The sequence below is a fragment of the Hyla sarda genome, chromosome 2 (assembly GCF_029499605.1).
Source record: "Hyla sarda isolate aHylSar1 chromosome 2, aHylSar1.hap1, whole genome shotgun sequence".
Classification (NCBI taxonomy): Eukaryota; Metazoa; Chordata; class Amphibia; order Anura; family Hylidae; genus Hyla; species Hyla sarda.
This window is the reverse complement of record NC_079190.1, coordinates 481,465,518-481,490,795: the sequence shown is the minus strand read 5'-3', so window position 1 is coordinate 481,490,795 and position 25,278 is coordinate 481,465,518. Positions and strand designations below refer to the sequence as shown.

The window sequence follows — 25,278 nt, the reverse complement described above, 5'->3', positions numbered from 1 at the left end:
AGTAAAGTGACGGTGGTCAGAATTGCGAAAAAGGGCTCAGTCCTTAAGGGGTTAAACAAATGGCAGTGCAAGGTCTACTATATAGGTATGCAGGCACTGTGCTCAGTTATGCTCAGAGGCCCCAGTTAGGCTTGTTTCACACTAGCAAATGACTCCGTTTAGCAAGTTCCGTCCTAAAATCAGCAGTCACCGGCAGTAACCAAATCCTATCCGTCCGTTAGAAAATCCCATTATAGTCTATAGGATTTTCTAATATCCGTTTTAATCCGTTATTGATAACGGACGTTATTTTGTGACGGAGGATGGTTCATGTACTATTTTCTTCCGTACTATCTTCCGTCACAAAATAATGTCAGTTATCAATAACGGATTAAAACGGATATTAGAAAAATCCCATAGACTATAATGGGATTTTCTAACAGACGGATAGGATTTGGTTACTGCCGGTGACAGCTGATTTTAGGACGGAACTTGCTAAACGGAGTCATTTGCTAGTGTGAAAGAAGCCTTATGCTCAGTGGCCCAACGTGCACATCGCCGCACCATTCATTTGGAGGACATTTAAAGGGGTACTCCTAAGGATAGGGAATAAGATGTCTGATCGCAGGAGGTCCAGCCAGCACCCCGGCATTCTAAACATTTATGTGCCAGCCCGGAAATTGTGGGGGTCCCAGCAGATAGGGGATAAGATGTCAAGGGCGGTGTAAACCCTTTAAGCTCTGTTCTCCAGCATTGATCTTATGCTCCCATTGGGAGTCAGGTCTTAGCTAGGGTCCATCATGTGTGCTGTAAGGGGGCTCTGAGGTGTCCATAATGGGAGCTCTCAGAGGTCCGTCGTGGGGGGCCGACGGGGGGGTCTCTCAGAGGTCCGTCGTGGGGGGGCCGACGGGGGGGGGGGGGGGTCTCTCAGAGGTCCGTCGTGGGGGTCTCTCAGAGGTCCGTCGTGGGGGGCCAACGGGGGGGTCTCTCAGAGGTCCGTCGTGGGGGGCCGACGGGACGGGGGGGTGTCTCTCAGAGGTCCGTCGTGGGGGGGCGTGTCTCTCAGAGGTCCGTCGTGGGGGGGCCGACGAGGGGGTCTCTCAGAGGTCCGTCGTGGGGGGGCCGACGGGGGGGGGGTCTCTCAGAGGTCCGTCGTGGGGGGCCGATGGGGGGGGGGGTGGGGGGCCGATGGGGGGGGGGTGGGGGGTCTGGGTCTCTCAGAGGTCCGTCGTGGGGGGCCGACGGGGGGGGTCTCTCAGAGGTCCGTCGTGGGGGGCCGACGGGGGGGGGGGGGGGGGGGGGTGTCTCAGAGGTCCGTCAGGAGGGCCTCTCAGAGGTCCGTCGTGGGGGGCTGACCGGGGGGGGTCTCTCAGAGGTCCGTCATGGGCGCTGATTGGGGGGGGGTCTCTGTGGGGTCCATCATGAGGGCTGTTTGGGGGAGGGGGGTCATCACTTGTCGTTGCTATGGGTAACCGCTCCCCTGAATCCAGCACTGTATGCACAGGCCCCGGGGATGTGACCTTACCGTCCTCGTCGTCCTGGAAGCTGAGCAGGGCCACAGGCTTGGCTATTCCGGGGCCGACCTCCTTGGCTTCTTTCCGTGGCTTTAGGCCGCCGTCGTGCTGCAGGAGGCCCGGAATGACAGCCGGCTCGGCGGTAACACTCCCCGGCTGCTCCACCGCCATAGGCTCGTCATGTTCCCGCTCCTCTTCCTCCGAATCATTCCGCTTCCTCACGTTTACCCGCCGCACTTTCCGGAACATGGCGAACACCGAGCGGCACACAGCACCGCGGCCCAGAGATCTGCCCGCCTGGAACACAGCACGCACCGCAGCTCACTGCGAATATTACAGCGCCCCCTGCTGCACGGAGGTGTCAATGGCAAGAGGAAGGACTGCAGAGAAAGGAACTGGCGACACCTAGTGCTGAGGAGAGGGAATGAATGCAGAAACCTAACTAAGAGGTAATAGCGGCATCTAGCGGCGGATGGTGATATTGCAGCATTGGCTATTATTCATACAGAAATGGATGAAGTATCTTGGCGACGGTGGGGTGCTCCCAGTTATGTGAAGTGCTCCCAGTTATGTGGGGTGCTCCCAGTTAGGTGAAGTGCTCCCAGTTAGGTGAAGTACTCCCAGTTATGTGGGGTGCTCCCAGTTATGTGGGGTGCTCCCAGTTATGTGGGGGTGCTCCCAGTTATGTGAAGTGCTCCCAGTTATGTGGGGTGCTCCCAGTTAGGTCAAGTGCTCCCAGTTAGGTGGGGTGCTCCCAGTTAGGTGGGGTGCTCCCAGTTAGGTGAAGTGCTCCCAGTTAGGTGAAGTGCTCCCAGTTATGTGGGGTGCTCCCAGTTAGGTGAAGTGCTCCCAGTTATGTGGGGTGCTCCCAGTTAGGTGAAGTGCTCCCAGTTATGTGGGGTGCTCCCAGTTAGGTGAAGTGCTCCCAGTTATGTGGGGTGCTCCCAGTTAGGTGAAGTGCTCCCAGTTATGTGGGGTGCTCCCAGTTAGGTGAAGTGCTCCCAGTTATGTGGGGTGCTCCCAGTTATGTGGGGTGCTCACAGTTAGGTGGGGTGCTCCCAGTTAGGTGAAGTGCTCCCAGTTATGTGGGGTGCTCCCTGTTAGGTGGGGTGCTCCCAGTTATGTGAAGTGTTCCCAGTTAGGTGGGGTGCTCCCAGTTAGGTGAAGTGCTCCCAGTTATGTGAAGTGCTCCCAGTTATGTGAAGTGCTCCCAGTTATGTGGGGTGCTCCCAGTTATGTGGGGTGCTCCCAGTTATGTGGGGTGCTCCCAGTTAGGTGGGGTGCTCCCAGTTAGGTGAAGTGCTCCCAGTTATGTGAAGTGCTCCCAGTTATGTGAAGTGCTCCCAGTTATGTGGTGTGCTCCCTGTTAGGTGGGGTGCTCCCAGTTAGGTGAAGTGCTCCCAGTTATGTGAAGTGCTCCCAGCTTTGTGAAGTGCTCCCAGTTAGGTGGGGTGCTCCCAGTTAGGTGAAGTGCTCCCTGTTAGGTGGGGTGCTCCCAGTTATGTGAAGTGCTCCCAGTTAGGTGAAGTGCTCCCAGTTAGGTGAAGTGCTCCCTGTTAGGTGGGGTGCTCCCTGTTATGTGGTGTGCTCCCTGTTAGGTGGGGTGCTCCCAGTTAGGTGAAGTGCTCCCTGTTAGGTGGGGTGCTCCCAGTTAGGTGAAGTGCTCCCAGTTATGTGGTGTGTTCCCAGTTAGACCATCAATGCAAGGACATATTGATACAGGTATTGATACAATTATGTGATTGTATTGTACTTTAGGTGCTATGCAATATTCATATACTTTTGCTGCATTTAAGATGTGGATTTTAATATAATTGTTTACATTCTTGGCTGGAAGTGACAATACAATAATAATCTTTATCAGTGGTCTTCAACCTGCGGACCTCCAGATGTTTCAAAACTACAACTCCCAGCATGCCCGGACAGCCGATGGCTGTCCGGGCATGCTGGGAGTTGTAGTTTTGCAACATCTGGAGGTCCGCAGGTTGAAGACCGCTGATCTATATAGATTAGTTATCCTTTTGAATGCCCTCCACTTCTTTTCCTTGGGGTTGTGGAATTTTAACCCCTTAAAGGGTACCTCTCATCAAATAAACTTTTGATATATTTTAGATTAATGAATGTTGAATAACTTTCCAATAGCATGTTAATGAAAAATATGCTTCTTTCTATTGTATTTTTCCCGATCAGTCCTGTCAGCAAGCATTTCTGACTCATGCTGGAGTCCTAAACACTCAGAGCTGCCAGCCTGCTTTGTTCACAGCCAAACAGGCTGTGAACAAAGCAGGCTGTCAGCTCTGAGTGTTCTCCTTTGTGAACAAAGCAGACTGGCAGCTCGTAGTGTTTAGGACTCCAGCATGAGTCTGAAATGCTTGCTGCCAGGACTGGTAGGGAGACCCCTAGTGGTCATTTCTTCAAAGTGGAAAATTAAATAGAAAGAAGCATATTTTTTAATAACATGCAATTGTAACGTTATTCTGCATACATTAATCTATAATATATCAAAAGTTTTTTTTTTTTTTTTTGATGAGAGGTACCCTTTAAGGCTGTGTTTTCCAAGCAGTATGCCTCCAGCTGTTGCAAAACTACAACTCCCAGCATGCCTGGACAGCATTTGGCAACAGGGGATAAGATGCTTGGAAAACACTGCCTTAAAGGGGTACTCCAGTGGAAAACAATTTTTTTTTCCATATCAACTGGTGCTAGAAAGTTAAGCAGATTTGTAAATGACTTCTATTAAAAAATCTTATTCTTTCCAGTACTTATCAGCTGCTGTATGCTCCAGAGGAAGTTGAGTTGTTCTTTCCTGTCTGACCACAGTGCTCTCTACTGACACTTCTGTCCATGTGAGGAACTGTCCAGAGTAGGAGCTCTTGTGCTCTGGACAGTTCCTGTCATTGACAGAAGTGTCAGCTAAGAGCACTGTGGTTAGGCAGAAAAGAACAACTCAACTTCCTGTGGAGCATACAGCAGTTGATAAGTACTGGAAGGATTAAAGAGTACCTGTGATCAAACCATATTTTCTAAACTAACTCAGATTATATTTCCTAACTTCTCCTAACACTCCTCCTGCCCTTAAAAAAAATTTCCAAACTTTTTTTCCTGGCAGGAGAAAGTGGGCGTTCCCCAGCAGGCGCGATGTCACTGAAGCCTACGAGAGCTGTGCCTCGCCATGCCCCGCATGCACTTCCTGAGTTTGGTCTCCTGCCAGGCCGGGAGGAGACCAAACTAACTGTTTGACTTGTGGCAGGGAACAGAACAGAGCCACCTAGTGGCCGTTTTTTCAATCACATTAAAAACAAATAAAGGTTGAAAATTTTAACAGCAAGTAAATAGCAAAGTGTCTTATAATTACATAAGGAACAATATATTAAAAGTTCCGTTTGGTGACAGGTACTCTTTAAGATTTTTTAATAGAAGTTATTTACAAATCTGTTTAACTTTCTGGCACCGGTTGATTAGTGCTTTCACTGTAGTGGTAGCATGAGACGGTATCTACAACCCACACAAGTGGCTCAGGTAGTGCAGCTCATCCAGAATGGCACATCAATGCGAACTGTGGTAAGAAGGTTTGCTGTGTCTGTCAGCGTAGTGTCCAGAGCCTGGAGGTGCTACCAGGAGAAAGGCCAGTACATCAGGAGACGTGGAGGAGGTCGTAGGAGGGCAACAACCCAGCAGCAGGACCGCTATCTCCGCCTTTGGAGCAGGAGGAGCACTGCCAGAGCCCTGCAAAATGACCTCAAGCAGGCCACAAATGTGCATGTGTCCACTCAAACGGTCAGAAACAGACTCCATTAGGGAGGTATGAGGGCCCGACGTCCACAGGTGGGGTTTGTGCTTACAGCCCAACACCGTGAAGGACATTTGGCAGTTGCCAGAGAACCAAGATTGGCAAATTCGCCACTGGCGCCCTGTGCTCTTCACAGATTAAAGCAGGTTCACAATGAGCACATGTGACAGACGTGACAGAGTCTGGAGACGCTGTGGAAAACGTTCTGCTGCCTGCAACATCCTCCAGCATGATCGGTTTGGCGGTGGGTCAGTAATGGTGGGGGGTGGCGAAGCCCTCCATGTGCTTGCCAGAGGTAGCCTGACTGCCATTAGGTACTAAGATGAGATCCTCAGACCCCTTGTGAGACCATATGCTGGTGCGGTTGGCCCTGGGTTCCTCCTAATGCAAGACAATGCTAGACCTCATGTGGCTGGAGTGTGTCAGCAGTTCCTGCAGGAGGAAGGCATTGATGCTATGGACTGGCCCGCCTGTTCCCCAGACCTGAATCCGATTGAGCCCATCTGGGACATCATGTCTCGCTCCATCCAGCAATGCCACATTGTACCACAGACTGTCCAGGAGTTGGTGGATGCTTTATTCCAGGTCTGGGAGGACATCCCTCAGGAGACCATCCTCCATCTCATCAGGAGCATGCCCAGGCATTGTAGGGAGGTCATACGGGCACGTGGAGGCCACACACATTACTGAGCCTCATTGTGACTTGTATTAAGGACATTACATAAAGTTGGATCAGCCTGTAGTGTGGTTTTCCACTTTGATTTTGAGTGTGACTCCATATCCAGACCTCCATGGGTTGATAAATTTGATTTCCATTGATAATTTTTGTGTCATTTTGTAAAGACGAAAGTATTTCATACGATTAGTTCATTAAATCAGATCTAGGATGTGTTATCTTAGTGTTTCCTTTATTTTTTTGAGCAGTGTATATAGATGGCTGTCAGGCCCAAGGCCTGATTATTAAAATCCTATATGTGTATTATAATTATAACTGTGTGTAATGGATTGTCCAGGACATGGGTGAGGGGTCATTCAGACGGTGTGTCCTTTTGTGTATTGCATGTGGGTTTACATCTCCTTTGAAGTCATGCACTCTGGTCCCATCATATAATCAACCAGATAAGAGGGCCAGGAAGAGAGATGCCCCCCTGGTAAGATCAGAGGGGAGGGGGGAATGGAGTCTTCCTCCAAAAAAGGCATATATAATATTTAACAATGCTGGACTCAGGGTGTTCAATGCTGGGCAAAAGCTGACAAGACCATCCTAAGAACAGCACTTTCTCTCATGGACTGATTTATCAGATTAAATGTTTAATTAATCAGCTCTGGTCTTTGATCTCTAAATATATGAGCTCACCTTTCTGACGGCAGCTCTGGTGTAAACACGTTTATCTAAGGGTTAATTTGGTGACTTGCTGGGACTAGTAGTGGATACCCAGAGGTCTGGTGGCTTTAACCCTTGCACCATCACACTCTCTCTAATGTCTTGGCTGGACCAATAGGGTGTGATCATGACAACTGGTGGCAGCGTCGGGATATATTTAGAGATTTTTAGTGCTTGCTGGATTTTACCTGTAAGGAAATCTTAGCACTAAAAAGAAATTGCAGACATCTTCTTGTGTGTAAATTCCAAAGACAGAGCTCAGTGCTGGTTTAAAAGACATACAAAAAGATTGCAAGACAGTTCTGTCCTCCCCATCTCCTGTTTTACCTCCTCTGTCTCATCTCGGAAATATGGAGGCATATCGCAAGCAGTCCAAGCCTGCACTGGAGCTAATGTGCCAAGAAAAGGACATCCCTACAGGAAAGAACAAGGAACAACTTATTGCTGATCTTGTGGAGTATGATGCCCGTGCAGAAGAGCTGAATGACATGAGACAAAGTCCTATAGCTGGAACTGCCATCCAAGGACTGATATCTCCTGGGGAGTACAACATTACTCCCCATCAGGACAGTACTCCACATGAGGCCTTGGCAGTGGCGTTGTTAGGGGGGTGCGTGGGGTGCGGGCCGCACCGGGTGACACCCTCTGGTGGGGTGACACCCTGTCCCAGCGTTCATCCCTGTCACAAGCTATTTTTGTATACTCAGTCTGCAGTGCAGAGGGAGCGTGCACACAGCGATTCTGTGGAGTTATCGGGCACTTACTCGGCTTCTCTTCCCCCTGATTGGCAGCTTTCTACTGCTCTGCTTGGGTCATGTGACACCAAAATATCACATGACCCCAGCAAGCAGGAAGTGCCTGGAGGATACAGGAGCCCAGCAGTGTTCTAAGGCAGGTAAGGTAAACTACCCCCCCACCATCCATGCCCACCCTTTTCCAGCATCATCCCTCCCCCCCTTCCCAGCACAATCCCAGCTCACCCCCCCCCCCCCACCCCTTTCTCACCAGGGGTGCCCCCAGCTGTTGCAAAACTACAACTCCTAGCATGCTGGGAGTTGTAGTTTTGCAACAGCTGGAGGGTTGGGAAACACTGACATAAATAAGTGTTTCCCAACCAAAGCAAAGCTACAATGCTGTCCATGCATGCTGGGAGTTGTAGTTTTGTAACAGCTGGAGGCACTCTGGTTGGGAAACACTGAGATAGGACATAGATCAGTGTTTCCTTAACAGGGTGCCTCCAGCTGTTCAAAACTACAACTCCCAACATGCTAAGCTTTGTAGTTTTGCAACAACTGGAGTCCCCCTGGTTAGGAAACATTGATCTATGTCCTATATCAGGGGTACTGAACTGGCGGACCATGGTCCAGATCCCGACTGCGTCCGCCAGTCATTCGGACCATCCGCTGGATCTCCCCTTATTCATTTGTAGCGGTGTCTTTAAGACGCCAATACAAATGAATAGCCGCGGCTTGGAGCAAGGGAGCGATGTGTCCCTGCCCGGCGCTTCTCCTATGATGCAGGTAGCACCATTAGCTGCCTGCATCATCTGCTCTGGCCAGGCCTGACTAGAAGAGGCCAGAGCAGCGGAGCAGTGCAGGACCTGGGACGGCGATCCTAAGCTCTCAGGTAAAAGTTTGCGTTCCCCCCATCTGTGACTCTCCAGTTATTGTAGAACTACAGCTACCATCATGACCTTTTGTCTGTGCATGATGGGAGTTGTAGTTTTACAACAGATGGAAAGTTACAGTGGCAAAGTTCATATGGGGGCACAGTGGCATTAATTCTGGGGCACAGTGGCATGATTAATTCTGTGGGTACAGTGGCATCATTAATTTTGTGGAACACAGTGGCATCCTTAATTCTGTGGGCACAGTGGCATCCTTAATTATGTGGTCACAGTGGCATCCTTAATTCTGTGGGCACAGTGGCATCCTTAATTATGTGGTCACAGTGGCATCCTTAATTCTGTGGGCACAGTGGCATCCTTAATTATGTGGTCACAGTGGCATCCTTAATTCTGTGGGCACAGTGGCATCCTTAATTATGTGGTCACAGTGGCATCCTTAATTATGTGGTCACAGTGGCATCCTTAATTATGTGGGCACAGTGGCATCATAAATTCTGTGGGCACAGTGGCATCCTTAATTATGTGGTCACAGTGGCATCATAAATTCTGTGGTCACAGTGGCATCATAAATTCTGTGGTCACAGTGGCATCATAAATTCTGTGGTCACAGTGGCATCCTTAATTTTGTGGGACACAGTGGCATCATTCATTCTGTAGGCACAGTGTCATCATTACTTCTGTAGGAACAGTGGCATCATCATTTCTGTGGGTGCAGTGGCATCATTAATTCTGTGGTCACAATGGCATCATTAATTCTGTGGTCACAATGGCATCATTAATTCTGTTGGTACAGTCGCATCATTAATTATATGGGTACAGTGGTATCACTTATTCTGTGGTCACAGTGGCATCATTAATTCTGTGGTCCCAGTGGCATCATTAATTCTGTGGTCACAGAGGCATAATTATTTCTGTGGGCACAGTGGAATCCTTAATTATGTGGGCACAGTGGCATCATAAATTGTGTGGTCACAGTGGCATCATTAACCCCTTAAGGACCCAGCCATTTTACACCTTAGGACCCGGCCATTTTTTGCACATCTGACCATTGTCACTTTAAACATTAATAACTCTGGAATGCTTTTAGTTATCATTCTGATTCCGAGATTGTTTTTTCGTGACATATTCTACTTTAACTTAGTGGTAAAATTTTTTGGTAACTTGCATCCTTTCTTGGTGAAAAATCCCCAAATTTGATGAAAAATTAGAAAATTTTGCATTTTTCTAACTTTGAAGCTCTCTGCTTGTAATGAAAATGGATATTCCAAATATTATTTTATTTTATTCACATATACAATATGTCTACTTTATATTTGCATCATAACATTTTCGAGTTTTACTTTTGGAAGACACCAGAGGGCTTCAAAGTTCAGCAGCAATTTTCCAATTTTTCACAAAATTTCCAAAATCACAATTTTTCAGGGACCAGTTCAGGTTTGAAGTGGATTTGAAGGGTCTTCATCTTAGAAATGCCCCACAAATGACCCCATTATAAAAACTGCACCCCCAAAAATATTCAAAATGACATTCAATCAGCATTTTAACCCTTTAGGTGTTTCACAGGAATAGCAGCAAAGTGAAGGAGAAAATTCACAATTTCCATTTTTTACACTCGCATGTTCTTGTAGACCCAATTTTTGAATTTTTACAAGGGGTAAAAGGAGAAAATGTATACTTCTATTTGTAGCCCAATTTCTCTCGACTAAGCACATACCTCATATGTCTATGTAAAGTGTTCGGCGGGCACAGTAGAGGGCTCAGAAGGGAAGGAGCGACAAGGGGATTTTGGAGCGTACGTTTTTGTGAAATGGTTTTTGGGGGGCATGTTGCATTTAGGAAGCCCCTATGGTGCCAGAACAGGAAAAAAAAAACCACATGGCATACCATTTTGGAAACTAGACCCCTTGAGGAACGTAACAAGGAATAAAGTGAGCCTTAATACCCCACAGGTGTTTCACGACTTTTGCATATGTAAAAAATGTAAAAAAAAAATTCAATAAAATGTGTGCTTCCCCCCCCAAAATTCAAATTTTTGCAAGGGTTAATAGCAGAAAATAGCCCCCAAAATTTGTAACCCCATCTCTTCTGAGTATGGAGGTACCCCATAAGTTGACATGAAGTGCACTATGGGTGAACTACAATGCTCAGAAGAGAAGGAGTCATATTTGGCTTTTTGAGAGCAAATTTTGCTCGGGGGCATGTCGCATTTAGGAAGCCCCTGTCACGATGCCGGCTGGCAGGTAGTGGATCCTCTGTGCCAGAGAGGGATTGGCGAGGACCGCGCTAGTGGACCGGTTCTAAGTCACTACTGGTTTTCACCAGAGCCCGCCGCAAAGCGGGATGGTCTTGCTGCGGCGGTAGTGACCAGGTCGTATCCACTAGCAACGGCTCACCTCTCTGACTGCTGAAGATAGGCGAGGTACAAGGGAGTAGACAGAAGCAAGGTCGGACGTAGCAGAAGGTCGGGGCAGGCAGCAAGGATCGTAGTCAGGGTGGATAGCAGAAGTTCTGGTACACAGGCTTTAGACACACAAAACGCTTTCACTAGGCACAAGGGCAACAAGATCCGGCAAGGGAGTGCAAGGGAGGAGACCAGATAAAGCCAGGGAGCAGGTGGAAGCCAATTAAGCTAATTGGGCCAGGCACCAATCATTGGTGCACTGGCCCTTTAAGTCTCAGGGAGCTGGCGCGCGCGCGCCCTAGAGAGCGGAGCCGCGCGCGCCAGCACATGACAGCAGGGGACGGGAACGGGTAAGTGACCTGGGATGCGATTCGCGAGCGGGCGCGTCCCGCTGTGCGAATCGCATCCCCAACGGCCATGACAGTGCAGCGCTCCCGGTCAGCGGGACTGACCGGGGAGCTGCAGGGAGAAAGACGCCGTGAGCGCTCCGGGGAGGAGCGGGGACCCGGAGCGCTAGGCGTAACAGTACCCCCCCCCCTTAGGTCTCCCCTTTTTTTTGTCCGGTGACTGCCTCCCCTGGGATGAGGACACCGGGAAGGAATGGATGGTTTCCTCAATGGCAGGCAGTACAGCAGGAGTAGGAATGGGGAGGGAGGGCAGAGGGTGAAGCTTGGCACGGGGCAGGGAGACACAAGGACGGGAGCCATGAGGGGACACAGAGGCTTGCCTGATGGGACTGGGAGGGGGGGAGAGGCATTTCCTGTGGCAGGCAGAGTCCCTAACGACCTTAGGGGGACCGGATACAGGAGGAACCACAGGGTCACGGCAGGGAGTACAGGGAACCGGTTTAAGGCAGTCCTTGGAACAAGAGGGACCCCAACTCTTGATCTCCCCAGTGGACCAATCCAGGGTTGGGGAATGGTGTTGAAGCCAGGGTAGTCCAAGGAGAATTTCGGAAGTGCAATTGGGAAGGACCAAAAATTCAATTTTCTCGTGATGAGGTCCGATGCACATTAGGAGGGGCTCCGTGCGGTAACGCACGGTGCAATCCAACCTGGCTCCGTTGACCGCGGAAATGTGGAGTGGCTTGACAAGACGGGTCACCGGAATGCGGAATTTATTCACCAAGGACTCCCGAATAAAATTCCCAGAGGCACCAGAGTCCAGGCAGGCCACGGCTGAGAGGGAAGAGCTGGCTGAAGTAGAAATCCGTACAGGCACCGTGAGACGTGGAGAAGCCGACTTAGCATCAAGAGACGCCACACCCACGAGAGCTGGGTGCGAGCGTGCGTTTCCCAGACGTGGAGGACGGATAGGGCAATCCACCAAAAAATGTTCGGTACTGGCACAGTACAGACAAAGATTCTCTTCCTTACGGCGATTCCTCTCTTCCAGGGTCAGGCGAGACCGATCCACTTGCATGGCCTCCTCGGCAGGAGGCCTAGGCGCAGATTGCAATGGAGACTGTGGGAGAGGTGTCCAGAGATCTAAGTCTTTTTCCTGGCGGAGCTCTTGATGCCTCTCAGAAAAACGCATGTCAATGCGAGTGGCTAGATGAATGAGTTCATGCAGGTTAGCAGGAGTTTCTCGTGCGGCCAGAACATCTTTAATGTTGCTGGATAGGCCTTTTTTAAAGGTCGCGCAGAGGGCCTCATTATTCCAGGATAGTTCAGAAGCAAGGGTACGGAATTGTATGGCGTACTCGCCAACGGAAGAATTACCCTGGACCAGGTTCAGCAGGGCAGTCTCAGCAGAAGAGGCTCGGGCAGGTTCCTCAAAGACACTTCGAATTTCCGAGAAGAAGGAGTGTACAGAGGCAGTGACGGGGTCATTGCGGTCCCAGAGCGGTGTGGCCCATGACAGGGCTTTTCCAGACAGAAGGCTGACTACGAAAGCCACCTTAGACCTTTCAGTAGGAAACTGGTCCGACATCATCTCCAAGTGCAGGGAACATTGCGAAAGAAAGCCACGGCAAAACTTAGAGTCCCCATTAAATTTGTCCGGCAAGGACAGGCGGAGGCTAGGAGTGGCCACTCGCTGCGGAGGAGGTGCAGGAGCTGGCGGAGGAGATGATTGCTGATGAAGTTGCGACTGAAGTTGGTGCACAATGGTGGACACTTCCGACAGCTGGTGGGTTAGATGGGCGATCTGTCGGGCTTGCTGGGCGACCACCGTGGTGATATCAGAGGCAACTGGCAGGGGAACCTCAGCGGGATCCATGGCCGGATCTACTGTCACGATGCCGGCTGGCAGGTAGTGGATCCTCTGTGCCAGAGAGGGATTGGCGAGGACCGCGCTAGTGGACCGGTTCTAAGTCACTACTGGTTTTCACCAGAGCCCGCCGCAAAGCGGGATGGTCTTGCTGCGGCGGTAGTGACCAGGTCGTATCCACTAGCAACGGCTCACCTCTCTGACTGCTGAAGATAGGCGAGGTACAAGGGAGTAGACAGAAGCAAGGTCGGACGTAGCAGAAGGTCGGGGGCAGGCGGCAAGGTTCGTAGTCAGGGTGGATAGCAGAAGTTCTGGTACACAGGCTTTAGACACACAAAACGCTTTCACTAGGCACAAGGGCAACAAGATCCGGCAAGGGAGTGCAAGGGAGGAGACCAGATAAAGCCAGGGAGCAGGTGGAAGCCAATTAAGCTAATTGGGCCAGGCACCAATCATTGGTGCACTGGCCCTTTAAGTCTCAGGGAGCTGGCCAGCACATGACAGCAGGGGACGGGAACGGGTAAGTGACCTGGGATGCGATTCGCGAGCGGGCGCGTCCCGCTGTGCGAATCGCATCCCCAACGGCCATGACAGTGCAGCGCTCCCGGTCAGCGGGACTGACCGGGGAGCTGCAGGGAGAAAGACGCCGTGAGCGCTCCGGGGAGGAGCGGGGACCCGGAGCGCTAGGCGTAACAGCCCCTATGGTGCCAGGACAACAAAAAATACCCACATGCCATACCATTTTGGAAACTAGACCCCTTGAGAAACATAACAAGGAATAAAGTGAGCCTTAATACCTCACAGGTGTTTCACGACTTTTGCATACGTAAAAAAAAAAAAAAACATTTCACTAAAATGTGTGTTTCCCCCCCCAAATTTCACATTTTTGCAAGGGTTAATAGCAGAAAATACCCCCCCAAAATTTGTAACCCCATCTCTTCCGAGTATGGAGGTACCCCATAAGTTGACCTGAAGCGCACTACGGGCGAACTACAATGCTCAGAAGAGAAGGAGTCATATTTGGCTTTTTGAGAGCAAATTTTGCTTGGGGGGCTTGTCGCATTTAGGAAGCCCCAATGGTGCCAGAACAGCAAAATAACCCCCACCTGGCATACCATTTTGGAAACTAGACCCCTTGAGGAACGTAACAAGGGGTACAGTGAGCATTTACCCCCCCACTGGTGTCTGTCAGATCTTTGGAACAGTGGGCTGTACAAAATTTTTAATTTGCGCAGCCCACTGTTCCAAAGATCTGTCAGACACCAGTGGGGTGTAAATTCTCACTGCACCCCTCATTACATTCCGTGAGGGGTGTAGTTTCCGAAATGGGGTCACATGTGTTTTTTTTTTTTTTTGCGTTTGTCAAAACCGCTGTAACAATCAGCCACCCCTGTGCAAATCACCTCAAATGTACATGGTGCACTCTCCCTTCTGAGCCTTGTTGTGCGCCCCCAGAGCACTTTGCGCCCACATATGGGGTATCTCCGTAGTCGGGAGAAGTCGCATTACAAATTGTGGGGGGCTTTTTTCCCTTTTACCTCTTGTCAAAATGAAAAGTATGGGGCAACACCAGCATGTTAGTGTAAAAAATTAATTTTTTTACACTAACATGCTGGTGTAGACCCCAATTTCACCTTTTCATAAGGGGTGAAAGGAGAAAAAGCCCCCCAAAATTTTTAAGGCAATTTCTCCCGAGTACGGCGATACCCCATATGTGACCCTAAACTGTTGCCTTGAAATACGACAGGGCTCCGAAGTGAGAGCGCCATGCGCATTTGAGGCCTGAATTAGGGATTTGCATTGGGGTGGACATAGGGGTATTCTACGCCAGTGATTCCCAAACAGGATGCCTCCAGCTGTTGCAAAACTCCCAGCATGCTTGGACAGTCAACGGCTGTCCGGCAATACTGGGAGTTGTTGTTTTGCAACAGCTGGAGGCTCCATTTTGAAAACAGTGGCGTACCAGACGTTTTTCATTTTTATTGGGGAGGGGGGCTGTGTAGGGGTATGTGTATATGTAGTGTTTTTTACTTTTTATTTTATTTTGTGTTAGTGTAGTGTAGTGTTTTTAGGGTACAGTCACACGGGCAGGGGGGGTTACAGCGATTTTCCCGCTGCGAGTTTGAGCTGCCGCGCAAAATTTGCTGCATCGCAAACTTGCAGCCTGATACTCACTGTAAGCCCCCTGCCCATGTGAATGTACCCTGTACATTCACAAGGGGGGGACCTCCAGCTGTTGCAAAACTACAACTCCCAGCATGCACAGTCTATCAGTGCATGCTGGTAGTTATAGTTTTTCAACAGCTGAAGGCACACGGGTTGGGAAACACTGAGTTAGGAAACAGACAATGTTTCCCAACCAGTGTGCCTCCTGTTGTTGCAAAACCACAACTCCCAAACATTCTCAGGCATGCTCGGAGTAGTAGTTCGGCAACATCTTTAGAGCCAGATGTTGCCGAACTACAACTTCCAGCATGCTTGGAGTTGTAGTTTGCAACATCTGGAGGACTACAGTTTGCAGACCACTAATACAGTGGTTCCCAATCTGTGCCCTTCCAGATGTTGCAAAACTACAACTCCCAGTATGCCAAAACTGTCCAGGCATGCTGGGAGTTGTAGTTCTGCAACATCTAAAGGGCCAGATGTTACAGAACTACAACTCCCAGCATGCCTGGACAGTAAGGGCATGCTGAGAATGTGTAGTTTTGCAACATCTGGAAGGGCACAGTGGTCTCCAAACTGTGGACCTCCAGATGTTGCAAAACTGCAACTCCCAGCATGTCCAGATGCCAAGGGCTGTCTGGGCATGCTGGGAGTTGTAGTATATAGGGTCCCAATACAGCAATGCATGTCGCTTTACGGCGACGTGCATTGCTGTAAAGGGCCCGACCGCGGCTGAAGATCTACTCACCTGTCGCCGCCGCCGCCATCTTCCTCGCCGGGATCCGGGTCTTCAGGGACGAGGTAAGTACCGGGGCCGGTCCCCAGCACTCCCCCGTCCCCCGCCGCGTCCTCCGGTCTTCCTCACGTCCTCTCCGGACTTCAAGGGGCCGGGCAGGACCGGAGGAAGTAACCGCCCCCCCTCCTGCGATTGGTCGGTTAACTAACCGACAGATCGCAGGGAATAGGAGGAGGTGGCCGGCTTGCCACCTCGCTCCTAGGCTCCAGCATGGTCCTGGCTGTCTGTGACAGCCGGGATCATGCGAAATTACCGGGCGGTCGGGTCCCAGAGACCCGATCAGCCCGGTATCGCCGCAGATCGCAAGGGCGATTTCCCTTGCGATTTGCGGCGATCGCCGACATGGGGGGCATACATGGCCCCCCTCGGCGTTTGCCCTGGATCCCTGCTAAAGGATTTCAGCAGGGATCCGCTTCCGATCTCCGCCGGGTGAGCGGCGGAGACCAGGAAAAGACATGACGTATGCATACGTCATGGGTCCTTAAGACCCAGGGTGTGATGACGTATGCATACATGAAGAGGTTAATTCTGTGGGGCACAGTGGCATCATTAATTCTGTGGGGCACAGTGGCATCATAATTTCTTTGGGTACTGTGGGATTATTAATTCTGTGGTCACAGTGGCATCATTACTTCTGGAGGCACAGTTGCATCATTAATTCAGGGGATACAGATGTGTCATTAATTCTGTGGTCACAGTGGCATCATTATTTCTGTGGTCACAGTGGCATCATTAATTCTGTGGTCACAGTGGTATCGTTAATTCTGTGGTCACAGTGGCATTATTAATTCTGTGGTCACAGTGGCATCATTACTTCTGGAGGCACAGTGGCATCATTAATTCTGGGGATACAGATGTGTCATTAATTCTGTGGTCACAGTGGCATCATTATTTCTGTGGTCACAGTGGCATCATTAATTCTGTGGTCACAGTGGTATCGTTAATTCTGTGGTCACAGTGGCATTATTAATTCTGTGGTCACAGTGGCATCATTACTTCTGGAGGCACAGTGGCATCATTAATTCTGGGGATACAGATGTGTCATTAATTCTGTGGTCACAGTGGCATCATTAATTCTGTGGTCACAGTGGCATCATTATTTCTGTGGTCACAGTGGCATCATTAATTCTGTGGTCACAGTGGCATCCTTAATTATGTGGTCACAGTGGCATCATAAATTCTGTGGTCACAGTGGCATCATTAATTCTGTGGTCACAGTGGCATAATTAATTCTGTGGTCACAGTGGCATCATTAATTCTGTGGTCACAGTGGCATCATTAATTCTGTGGTCACAGTGGCATCATTAATTCTGTGGGTACAGTGGCATCATTAATTCTGTGGTCACAGTGGCATCATTAATTCTGTGGTCACAGTGGCATCATTAATTCTGTGGTCACAGTGGCATCATTAATTCTGTGGTCACAGTGGCATCATTAATTCTGTGGTCACAGTGGCGTCATTCATTCTATAGGCACAATGGCTTCATTTTATCGTTTTAAGAGACACAGAGGTACAATTAGTCAGCGTTAGAGCATAGCATCTGCAAGTAATGTTGCAGGGGAATAGTGTGTGGCAGTAATATAACAGGGGCCCAGTGTGTGGCAGAATTATTTTCAGGGGCACAGTGGATGGCAGTATTATTTTAAGGGGCACAGTGGGTGGCAGTAATATACCAGGGGCACTGTGGGTGGCTGGTTTATATTCAGGGCAAAGTATGTGGTAGTATTATATTCAGGGATACAGTGTGTGGCAGTATTATATCCAGGGGTACAGTGTGTGGCAGTATTATATTCAGGGTTACAGTGTGTGGCAGTAATATACCAGAGGCACAGTGTGTGGCAGTATTATATTCAGGGGCCCAGTGTGTGGCAGTATTATATTCAGGGGCCCAGTGTGTGGCAGCATTATATTCAGGGGTACAGTGTGTGGCAGTATTATATTCAGGGGCCCAGTGTGTGGCAGCATTATATTCAGGGGTACAGTGTGTGACAGTATTATATTCAGTGGGTACAGTGTGTGGCAGTAATATATTCAGGGGTACAGTGTGTGGCAGTAATATACCAGAGGCACAGTGTGTGGCAGTATTATATTCAGGGGCCCAGTGTGTGGCAGTATTATATTCAGGGGTACAGTGTGTGGCAGTAATATATTCAGGGGGTACAGTGTGTGGCAATATTATATTCAGGGATACAGTGTGTGGCAGTATTATATTCAGGGGTACAGTGTGTGGCAGTATTATATTCAGGGGGTACAGTGTGTGGCAGTATTATATTCAGTGGGTACAGTGTGTGGCAGTATTATATTCAGTGGGTACAGTGTGTGGCAGTATTATATTCAGTGGGTACAGTGTGTGGCAGTATTATAATCAGTGGTTACAGTGTGCAGCAGTATTCAGGTTATACATCCTCCATACTTCAGTTGTTAGTTTGCTATTGCCTTCATGGCACTGAGGCCGCTAGGTGTGCACCAAGCCTTAGCATACAGCTTGGACCTTTACCGGATGGCAGACCTGGATAAGCGGCCCCTCACTAAAAATAGGTGAGTACCCCTGGTCTATATATATTCCCTATCTATCTATGTCAGTGTTTCCCAACCAGGGTGTCTCCAGCTGTTGCAAAACAACAACTCCCAGCATGTTGGGGTGACACCATTTTCTACCGGACCGGGTGACACCAACCCTAGCAACGCCACTGGGCCTTGGACTCTTATATGTGGACTGCCTTACAACACCTTGGGAATGTGGATGCCAATATGAAACTCCAACTGTTTCTCCAGTACCAAACTGCGGAGAGAGAGGCATGAGCGGCTGAGAGAGATGCACAGGCACGAGCCGCAGAGAGAGAGGCGGCAGAGAGAGAGGCCCAGCGGAGGCATGAACTGGAGGTTCTGAGGCTGAGAGGGGATGCTTTATCCACACGGAGTGATGTGCAGGATCAAGGAGACCACAAACCCCGCTTGGAACATTTCCCCATGTTGGAGAAAGATGGTGATCTGGATGTGTTCCTGAGGGGATTTGAAAAGGTTTGCCGGCAGTTCCATCTACCTAAGGAACAGTGGGGACGATATCTAACCCCACGGCTGCGAGGGAAAGCTCTGGATGGGTTTGCTTCGCTTCCCTCTGAGAGTGACCAGGACTATGAGGCAATAAAATCTGCCCTGCTAAAAAGTTTTAATCTGAATCCAGAGGCTTATCGGAAAAGATTTAGGACTTTGCAACAAAGCGCCACAGAAAGCTGCACTCAACATACAGGTCAGCTAAGGACTGCATTCAGGCAATGGACTGGGGGCCTACAAGTCACTACCTATGAGGCCCTGGAGGACTTGATGGTCCTGGATCAGTTTCTCCAAACACGGAGCTTGGAAGCCAGAGAGTGGATTTTGGACCGCAAGCCCAAGACAGCCATGGAAGCAGCAGAACTAGGAGATGACTTTGCCAACAACAGGGCGCCAGCAGCAAAGAGTGGATCTGCACAAGCTGGAGCAAGTACCTGGAGGGGAGCCACACAACCACAAAGCACCACCAGGTCAGCCGGGAAATTCTTGCCATCATCCCCAAAAGCAACAGGAGCCACATTGGGTCAGGGGGACACCCGCCGATGTTACAGATGCAACAATATTGGGCACCTCAGTGCCATTTGCCCCAACAAAAAGAATTCTCCACCAGTAGCTGGAGGACACACAGCCGTTCTTCTGGTGTCCGGAGCGGTGGAGAAAGGAGTGGATAACCTGCAGAGTGTAACTGTGGGTGACCGGGTGACAGTGGGTTTGCGGGATTCTGGAGCCTCCTTTACCTTGGTGCTGCCTGAAGTGGTGGATACAGAGGACATCATCCCTGGAAGAACCATGGCTTTAAAAGGAATTGGAGGTGTGCGGCCTGCTGTGCCCATGGCCCGTGTGTACCTGGATTGGGGTACAGGCAAAGGTTTGCGGGAGGTGGGGGTCTCTGAGGACATCCCTGTTAATGTTCTGCTGGGGAATGATTTGGGTCGGATGCTCTGTCATTATGCTCCAGAGGACACTACCTGCACACCGGCAGGGCTATGAGAGAGCCCTGTTCGTTCTGAGGTACTGTGTGAGACTTTTCGGAGACACTGTGAAATGTGGTGTCTGGGAGGGGGTGCAGAGGATTGATAATTGTTTACCTGTGACTGAACCAGTAATGTTTTCCAAAAGTGAAATAGGGTGTATTGTAAAATGTGGTGACAATGCATTGCCAATGCCAAAACCTAGTGGAGATGGGCTAGGGGGAGGGGTTGGTGGGCCCCTGGTGACATTTAATGATGAGGGACCAGCAGTGCGTGATATGTCCCAATCCTGTGAGCCTAAGGAGGAGGAGGGAAGGAGTGATAGCCCTGTGTATGATGCCTGTATTGTTATGTCTGGAACTGAGGGGGAGGAAGGTAAACCCCAGGGAGGCATACCAATGGTGGCAGTGGTAACGCGTCAGCCGCATGCCAGGGCTGCAGCTTTAAAAGGAAGGGAGGATGGTGATGCAAGGGGCAAGCTGTGTGACTTGCAAGCCCCAGCAGAGGAAGGTGGAGATGCTAGTTCACCTGGGGGAAATGTGCTCCCTGATACCACGAGATGGGGGGAGGGAAATGAGCATTTCCGGGAAGCTCTGCGCAGTGACCCTTCCCTTGAAGGGCTGAGACAACGTGCTGAACATACAGGTGTAGACACAGATGGGCATCGGGTATATTGGGAAAATGATATCTTGTACTGGGAGTCCCTTTCCAAAGGCATGCTAGGGGCCCAGGAGAGAGAAAGGCAGTTAGTGGTTCCTAGGCCGTACAGGAAAGAGCTGCTGAGGTTGGCCCATGAGACCCCCCTGGCAGGACATTTGGGAGTGGCCAAGACAAAGTCCAGGTTGGCACACAATTTCTACTGGCCAGGTATGGGTACTGCTGTTGCCAATTATTGTAGATCTTGTCGGGTCTGCCAGAGGGTGGGTAAGTCTGGGGATGTTACTCGTGTTCCCCTAGTTCCCCTACCAGTCATATCTGTACCCTTTGAACGAATGGCAGTGGATATTGTGGGACCTCTAGCTATACCCAGCAGCACAGGGAAACAATTTATTCTCACTGTGGTGGATTATGCAACTAGGTACCCTGAAGCTGTTGCCTTATCCTCTGTCCGGGCAGATAAGGTGGCAGATTCTCTGATCAGTATATTCTGCGGGGTGGGGTTCCCCAAAGAAATGCTCACTGATCAGGGCACACAGTTCATGTCCAATCTCATGCAAAGCCTCTGTAAAAAGGTGAATGTACAGCACTTGGTAACCCCATACCACCCCCAAACAAATGGTCTCTGCGAGAGGTTCAATGGCACCTTGAAACAAATGCTAAAAACCTTTGTAGAATCGGAGGGCAGAGACTGGGAAAAGTATTTACCCCATCTATTATTTGCTTACAGGGAGGTACCCCAAGAGTCTACAGGTTTCTCGCCCTTTGAGTTATTGTATGGTTGCAAAGTGCGGGGACCCCTAGATTTAGTTAGGGGAGAATGGGAAGGGGGGCCACTTGCCCCTGAAACTTCTGTGGTGGAGTATGTTCTGAGATTCAGGGCCAGGATGCAGGCGGTGACTGGGCTGGTACATGACAATCTCACAGCAGCACAGTCCAGGCAGAAGTACCCCATGCCCAGAATATGATCGCAATGCAAGGGACCGGGTCTATGAAGTGGGACAGAAGGTAATGGTTCTGAACCCCATTAAACAGAATAAGTTGCAGGCGGCCTGGGAGGGTCCCTTTACCATTTTATGGTTCCTAGAACCCACCACATATGTAGTAGCCCTTGATGAGAAAGGTCAGAGGCAGAGACAGTACCACATTAATATGCTGAAGGCATACTGTGACCCTGAGGAGGTGGTACTCAGTGTATGTAGTGCACCAGAGGAAGGGCTGGGTAGTGATCCCTTACTTGATCTAGTGGAGGAAGCTAAGAACCAGGGATCCCTTCAGGATCTGGAGATCAATCCACAGCTCTCAGATGAAAGGAGGAGGCAGCTTAATCAGGTACTAGGCCCCTTCAGTGCCACCTTTACTGGGAGGCCCGGGCGAACTACTCTAGCCATCCACATGTTGATACGGGGGCCCAGCCACCACTAAGGCTGGGTTCACACTACGTTTTGTCCCATACGGGAGCGCATACGGCAGGGGGGAGCTAAAAGCGCGCCTTCCGTATGTAACCGTATGCGCTCCCGTATGCCATTCACTTCAATGAGCCGACCGGAGTGAAACGTTCGGTCCGGTCGGCTCATTTTTGCGCCGTATGCGCTTTTACAACTGGACCTAAAACCGTGGTTGACCACGGTTTTAGGTCCGGTTGTAAAAGCGCATACGGCGCAAAAATGAGCCGACCGGACCGAACGTTTCACTCCGGTCGGCTCATTGAAGTGAATGGCATACGGGAGCGCATACGGTTACATACGGGAGCGCGAGCTTTTAGCTCCCTCCTGCCGTATGCGCTCCCGTATGGGACAAAACGTAGTGTGAACCCAGCCTAAGACAGGTAGTCTACCGGGTATCCCCAGAGGTAAAAGCCCATATACAGAAGGAGATCGAGGACATGTTAGAGCTAGGGGTAATTAAGAAGTCAAAAAGCCCCTGGGCCTCCCCAGTGGTGCTGGTGCCCAAAAAAGACAAATCCACTAGGTTCTGTGTGAATTACCGAAGGTTAAATGCTGTGACTACCTTTGATGCTTACCCCATGCCCAGAATAGATGAGTTACTTGATCAGCTAGCAGGTTCCCAATATGTGACTATCATGGATTTAAGCAGAGGGTACTGGCAGATCCCTATGACCCCAGAAGCCCAGGAGCAGTCAGCCTTTATCACTCCCTTTGGGTTGTTTGAGTGCTGTGTCATGCCTTTTGGGATGAAAAATGCCCCAGCCACTTTCCAACAACTGGTTGATCAGCTGCTAGAGGGCCACAGGGAATACGCCGTGGCATACTTAGATGATATTGCCATATTCAGTAACACCTGGGAGGAGCACCTGAGTCACCTGAGCAAGGTGGTAAAGCAAATAGCTGAGGCAGGGCTTACCATAAAACCCGTAAAGTGTCAAGTTGGCATGACAGTGCAGTATCTGGGGCATACAGTAGGAGGAGGGTCCCTACGCCCTGAGCCCAGTAAGGTGGAGTCTATTATGGCCTGGCCAATTCCTAAGACCAAAAAACAGGTCATGTCCTTTTTGGGGACTGCAGGGTATTATCGTAGATTTGTCCTTGATTATAGTAAGATAGCAAAACCTCTCACAGACTTGACAAAAAAGAAGGTGTCCAAGCAAATTACCTGGACTGAGGATTGTGATAAGTCCTTCATTGCCCTCAAGACTGCACTGTCCAACTCTCTGGTCCTCCAGGCCCCAGATTTCAGTAGGAGGTTTGTGGTAAAAACAGATGCTTCCAATTTTGGTCTGGGGGCTGTTCTTAGCCAAGTAAACTCCAATGGAGAAGAACACCCCATTCTCTACCTGAGTAGGAAGCTATTGCCTAGGGAAGTGGCCTATGCAAGGAATGTCTAGCTGTGGTCTGGGCTTTGCAAAAATTACAGCCATACCTGTATGGCAGGGATTTTACTGTCATAACTGATCACAACCCTCTACATTGGTTGGACAGAGTGTCAGGTAACAATGGCAAACTGCTTCGCATGAGTCTTATCCTCCAACAATATAATTTCACTGTCCAACACAGAAAAGGAAGCCTGCATCAAAATGCAGATGGATTATCGCGTCAGGGAGAAATAGACGGTTAATGGAGACAGATCTATCAGCCTGGAAGAGGCGAGATCTCTCTGTCTCCATCTTAAGGGGAGGTGTCAGGCCCAAGGCCTGATTATTAAAATCCTATATGTGTATTATAATTATAACTGTGTGTGATGGAGTGTCCAAGACAATAGTGAGGGGTCATTCAGACAGTGTGTCCTTTTGTGTATTGCATTTTATTGGGGGGGGGGGGGGGGGGGGTCTGGCTGTGTGTTTACATCTCCTTATAAGTTATGCACTCAGGTCCCATCATATAATCAACCAGATAAGAGGGCCAGAAAGAGAGATGCCCCCCTGGTGGGGAGGGGGGAATGGAGTCTCCCTCCAAAAAAGGCATATATAATATTTAACAATGCTAGACTCAGGGTGTTCAATGCTGGGCACAAGCTGACAAGACCATCCTAAGAACAGCACTCTCTCTCATGGACTGATACCATCATGCTGTAAGAACTTCATTTTTGCTTTCTGAACTTGTCTTGCTAAACTCTTTTATAAATTTTTGTAACTGTATGTCATTTGTTTATTTTTATGCATAGCACTGTGATATCTTTTATCAGATTAAATGTTTAATTAATCAGCTCTGGTCTTTGATCTCTAAATATATGAGCTCACCTTTCTGAGGGCAGCTTAGGTGAAACACTTTTATCTCAGGGTTAATTTGGTGACTTGCTGGGACTAGTAGTGGATACCCAGAGGTCTGGCGGCTTTAACCCTTGCACCATCACACTCTCTCTAGCATCTTGGCTGGACCGATAGGGTGTGATCGTGGCAATGGCTGTACAAAGTGAGCAGAAGATCACTTACCCACTTCCGTTCCTGGTCAGACCTGGTCCTGTGTAGTCCCGCCTCTAGTGATGATTCAGGCCGTGCCCCCCCAATTTAAAATAAATAGGTATGTCCCGATACTAGTATGGGGCCAGGGAAGACTGACCGGCTGGGTAAAGGGCCCGCTGCAGCTACTGGGGATATCCCTGCACTGCTCCTGGTCTGCGTATCATTAGCAGAGACAGGCAGAGCAGGGATAAAGAGTACCTCATTGGCTCCGCCCCCAGCACTGGAGAGGACGGGGCCGAGAGCTGACAGGTCTCCACGAAAACAGCAGAGAGGCCGCTTCATGTGAGGTGAGTGATGTCCCCGTGTCCTGCCTCTCTCCCCCCGATCAGCAGTATAACCCAGGGCTGAGTAATGTGTATGGTAGCAGTCCAGAGGGGTCACTTTCCCACCTCCAGTGTCCATCCACAGGTCACCAACAGGTCACATTATCAGAACAATTTTTGGGAAAAATCGCGGCAAAAATTGTGCGGTTTTACCGCAATTTTTCATAAATCGCAGTAAAACCGCGCAATTTTTGCTGCGATTTTTCCATAAATTGTTCTGGTAATGTGACCTGTTGGTGACCTGTGGACACTGGAGAAGGGAAAGTGACCCCTCTGGAAGGACAACATGTGAACACACTGCTAGTTTATCATTAACCCCCTTAAATCACATGTACAGGATCAGCTGCATATTTTTGCTGCATATTTTGTGCAGCTGATTTTGCAACCCATTAGCTTCAATAGGTAGCAAAATCAGCTGCAGAAAATATATAGCAGATCCTGTACGTGTGAACGTATCCTAAGGGCTCATTCAGGGGTGGATCCACAGT

General features: G+C 49.7%; 2 protein-coding genes across 3 annotated transcripts in view; one reads left to right on the top strand and one right to left on the bottom strand.

Annotated features, from left to right (window-relative positions):
• PAXBP1 (PAX3 and PAX7 binding protein 1) overlaps positions 1–1,888 on the bottom strand; it is a 58,574-nt gene extending 56,686 nt beyond the window's left edge. Inside the window, exon 1 of one of the 2 annotated variants that reach the window (XM_056559477.1) lies at positions 1,505–1,888. In XM_056559477.1, coding sequence (XP_056415452.1) covers positions 1,505–1,742 — 238 coding nt within the window. In that variant the 5' untranslated portion in view covers positions 1,743–1,888. The remainder of the gene's footprint in view (positions 1–1,504) is intronic. The other variant, XM_056559476.1, reaches the window with a different exon arrangement.
• LOC130357504 (uncharacterized) lies at positions 1,741–23,393 on the top strand. The gene is made up of 3 exons (XM_056560201.1): positions 1,741–1,860; positions 18,846–19,867; positions 22,583–23,393. The coding sequence occupies exons 1-3, from the start codon at positions 1,741–1,743 to the stop codon at positions 23,391–23,393; spliced, it is 1,953 nt and encodes a 650-aa protein (XP_056416176.1).
• The last annotated feature ends 1,885 nt before the right edge of the window (positions 23,394–25,278 follow it).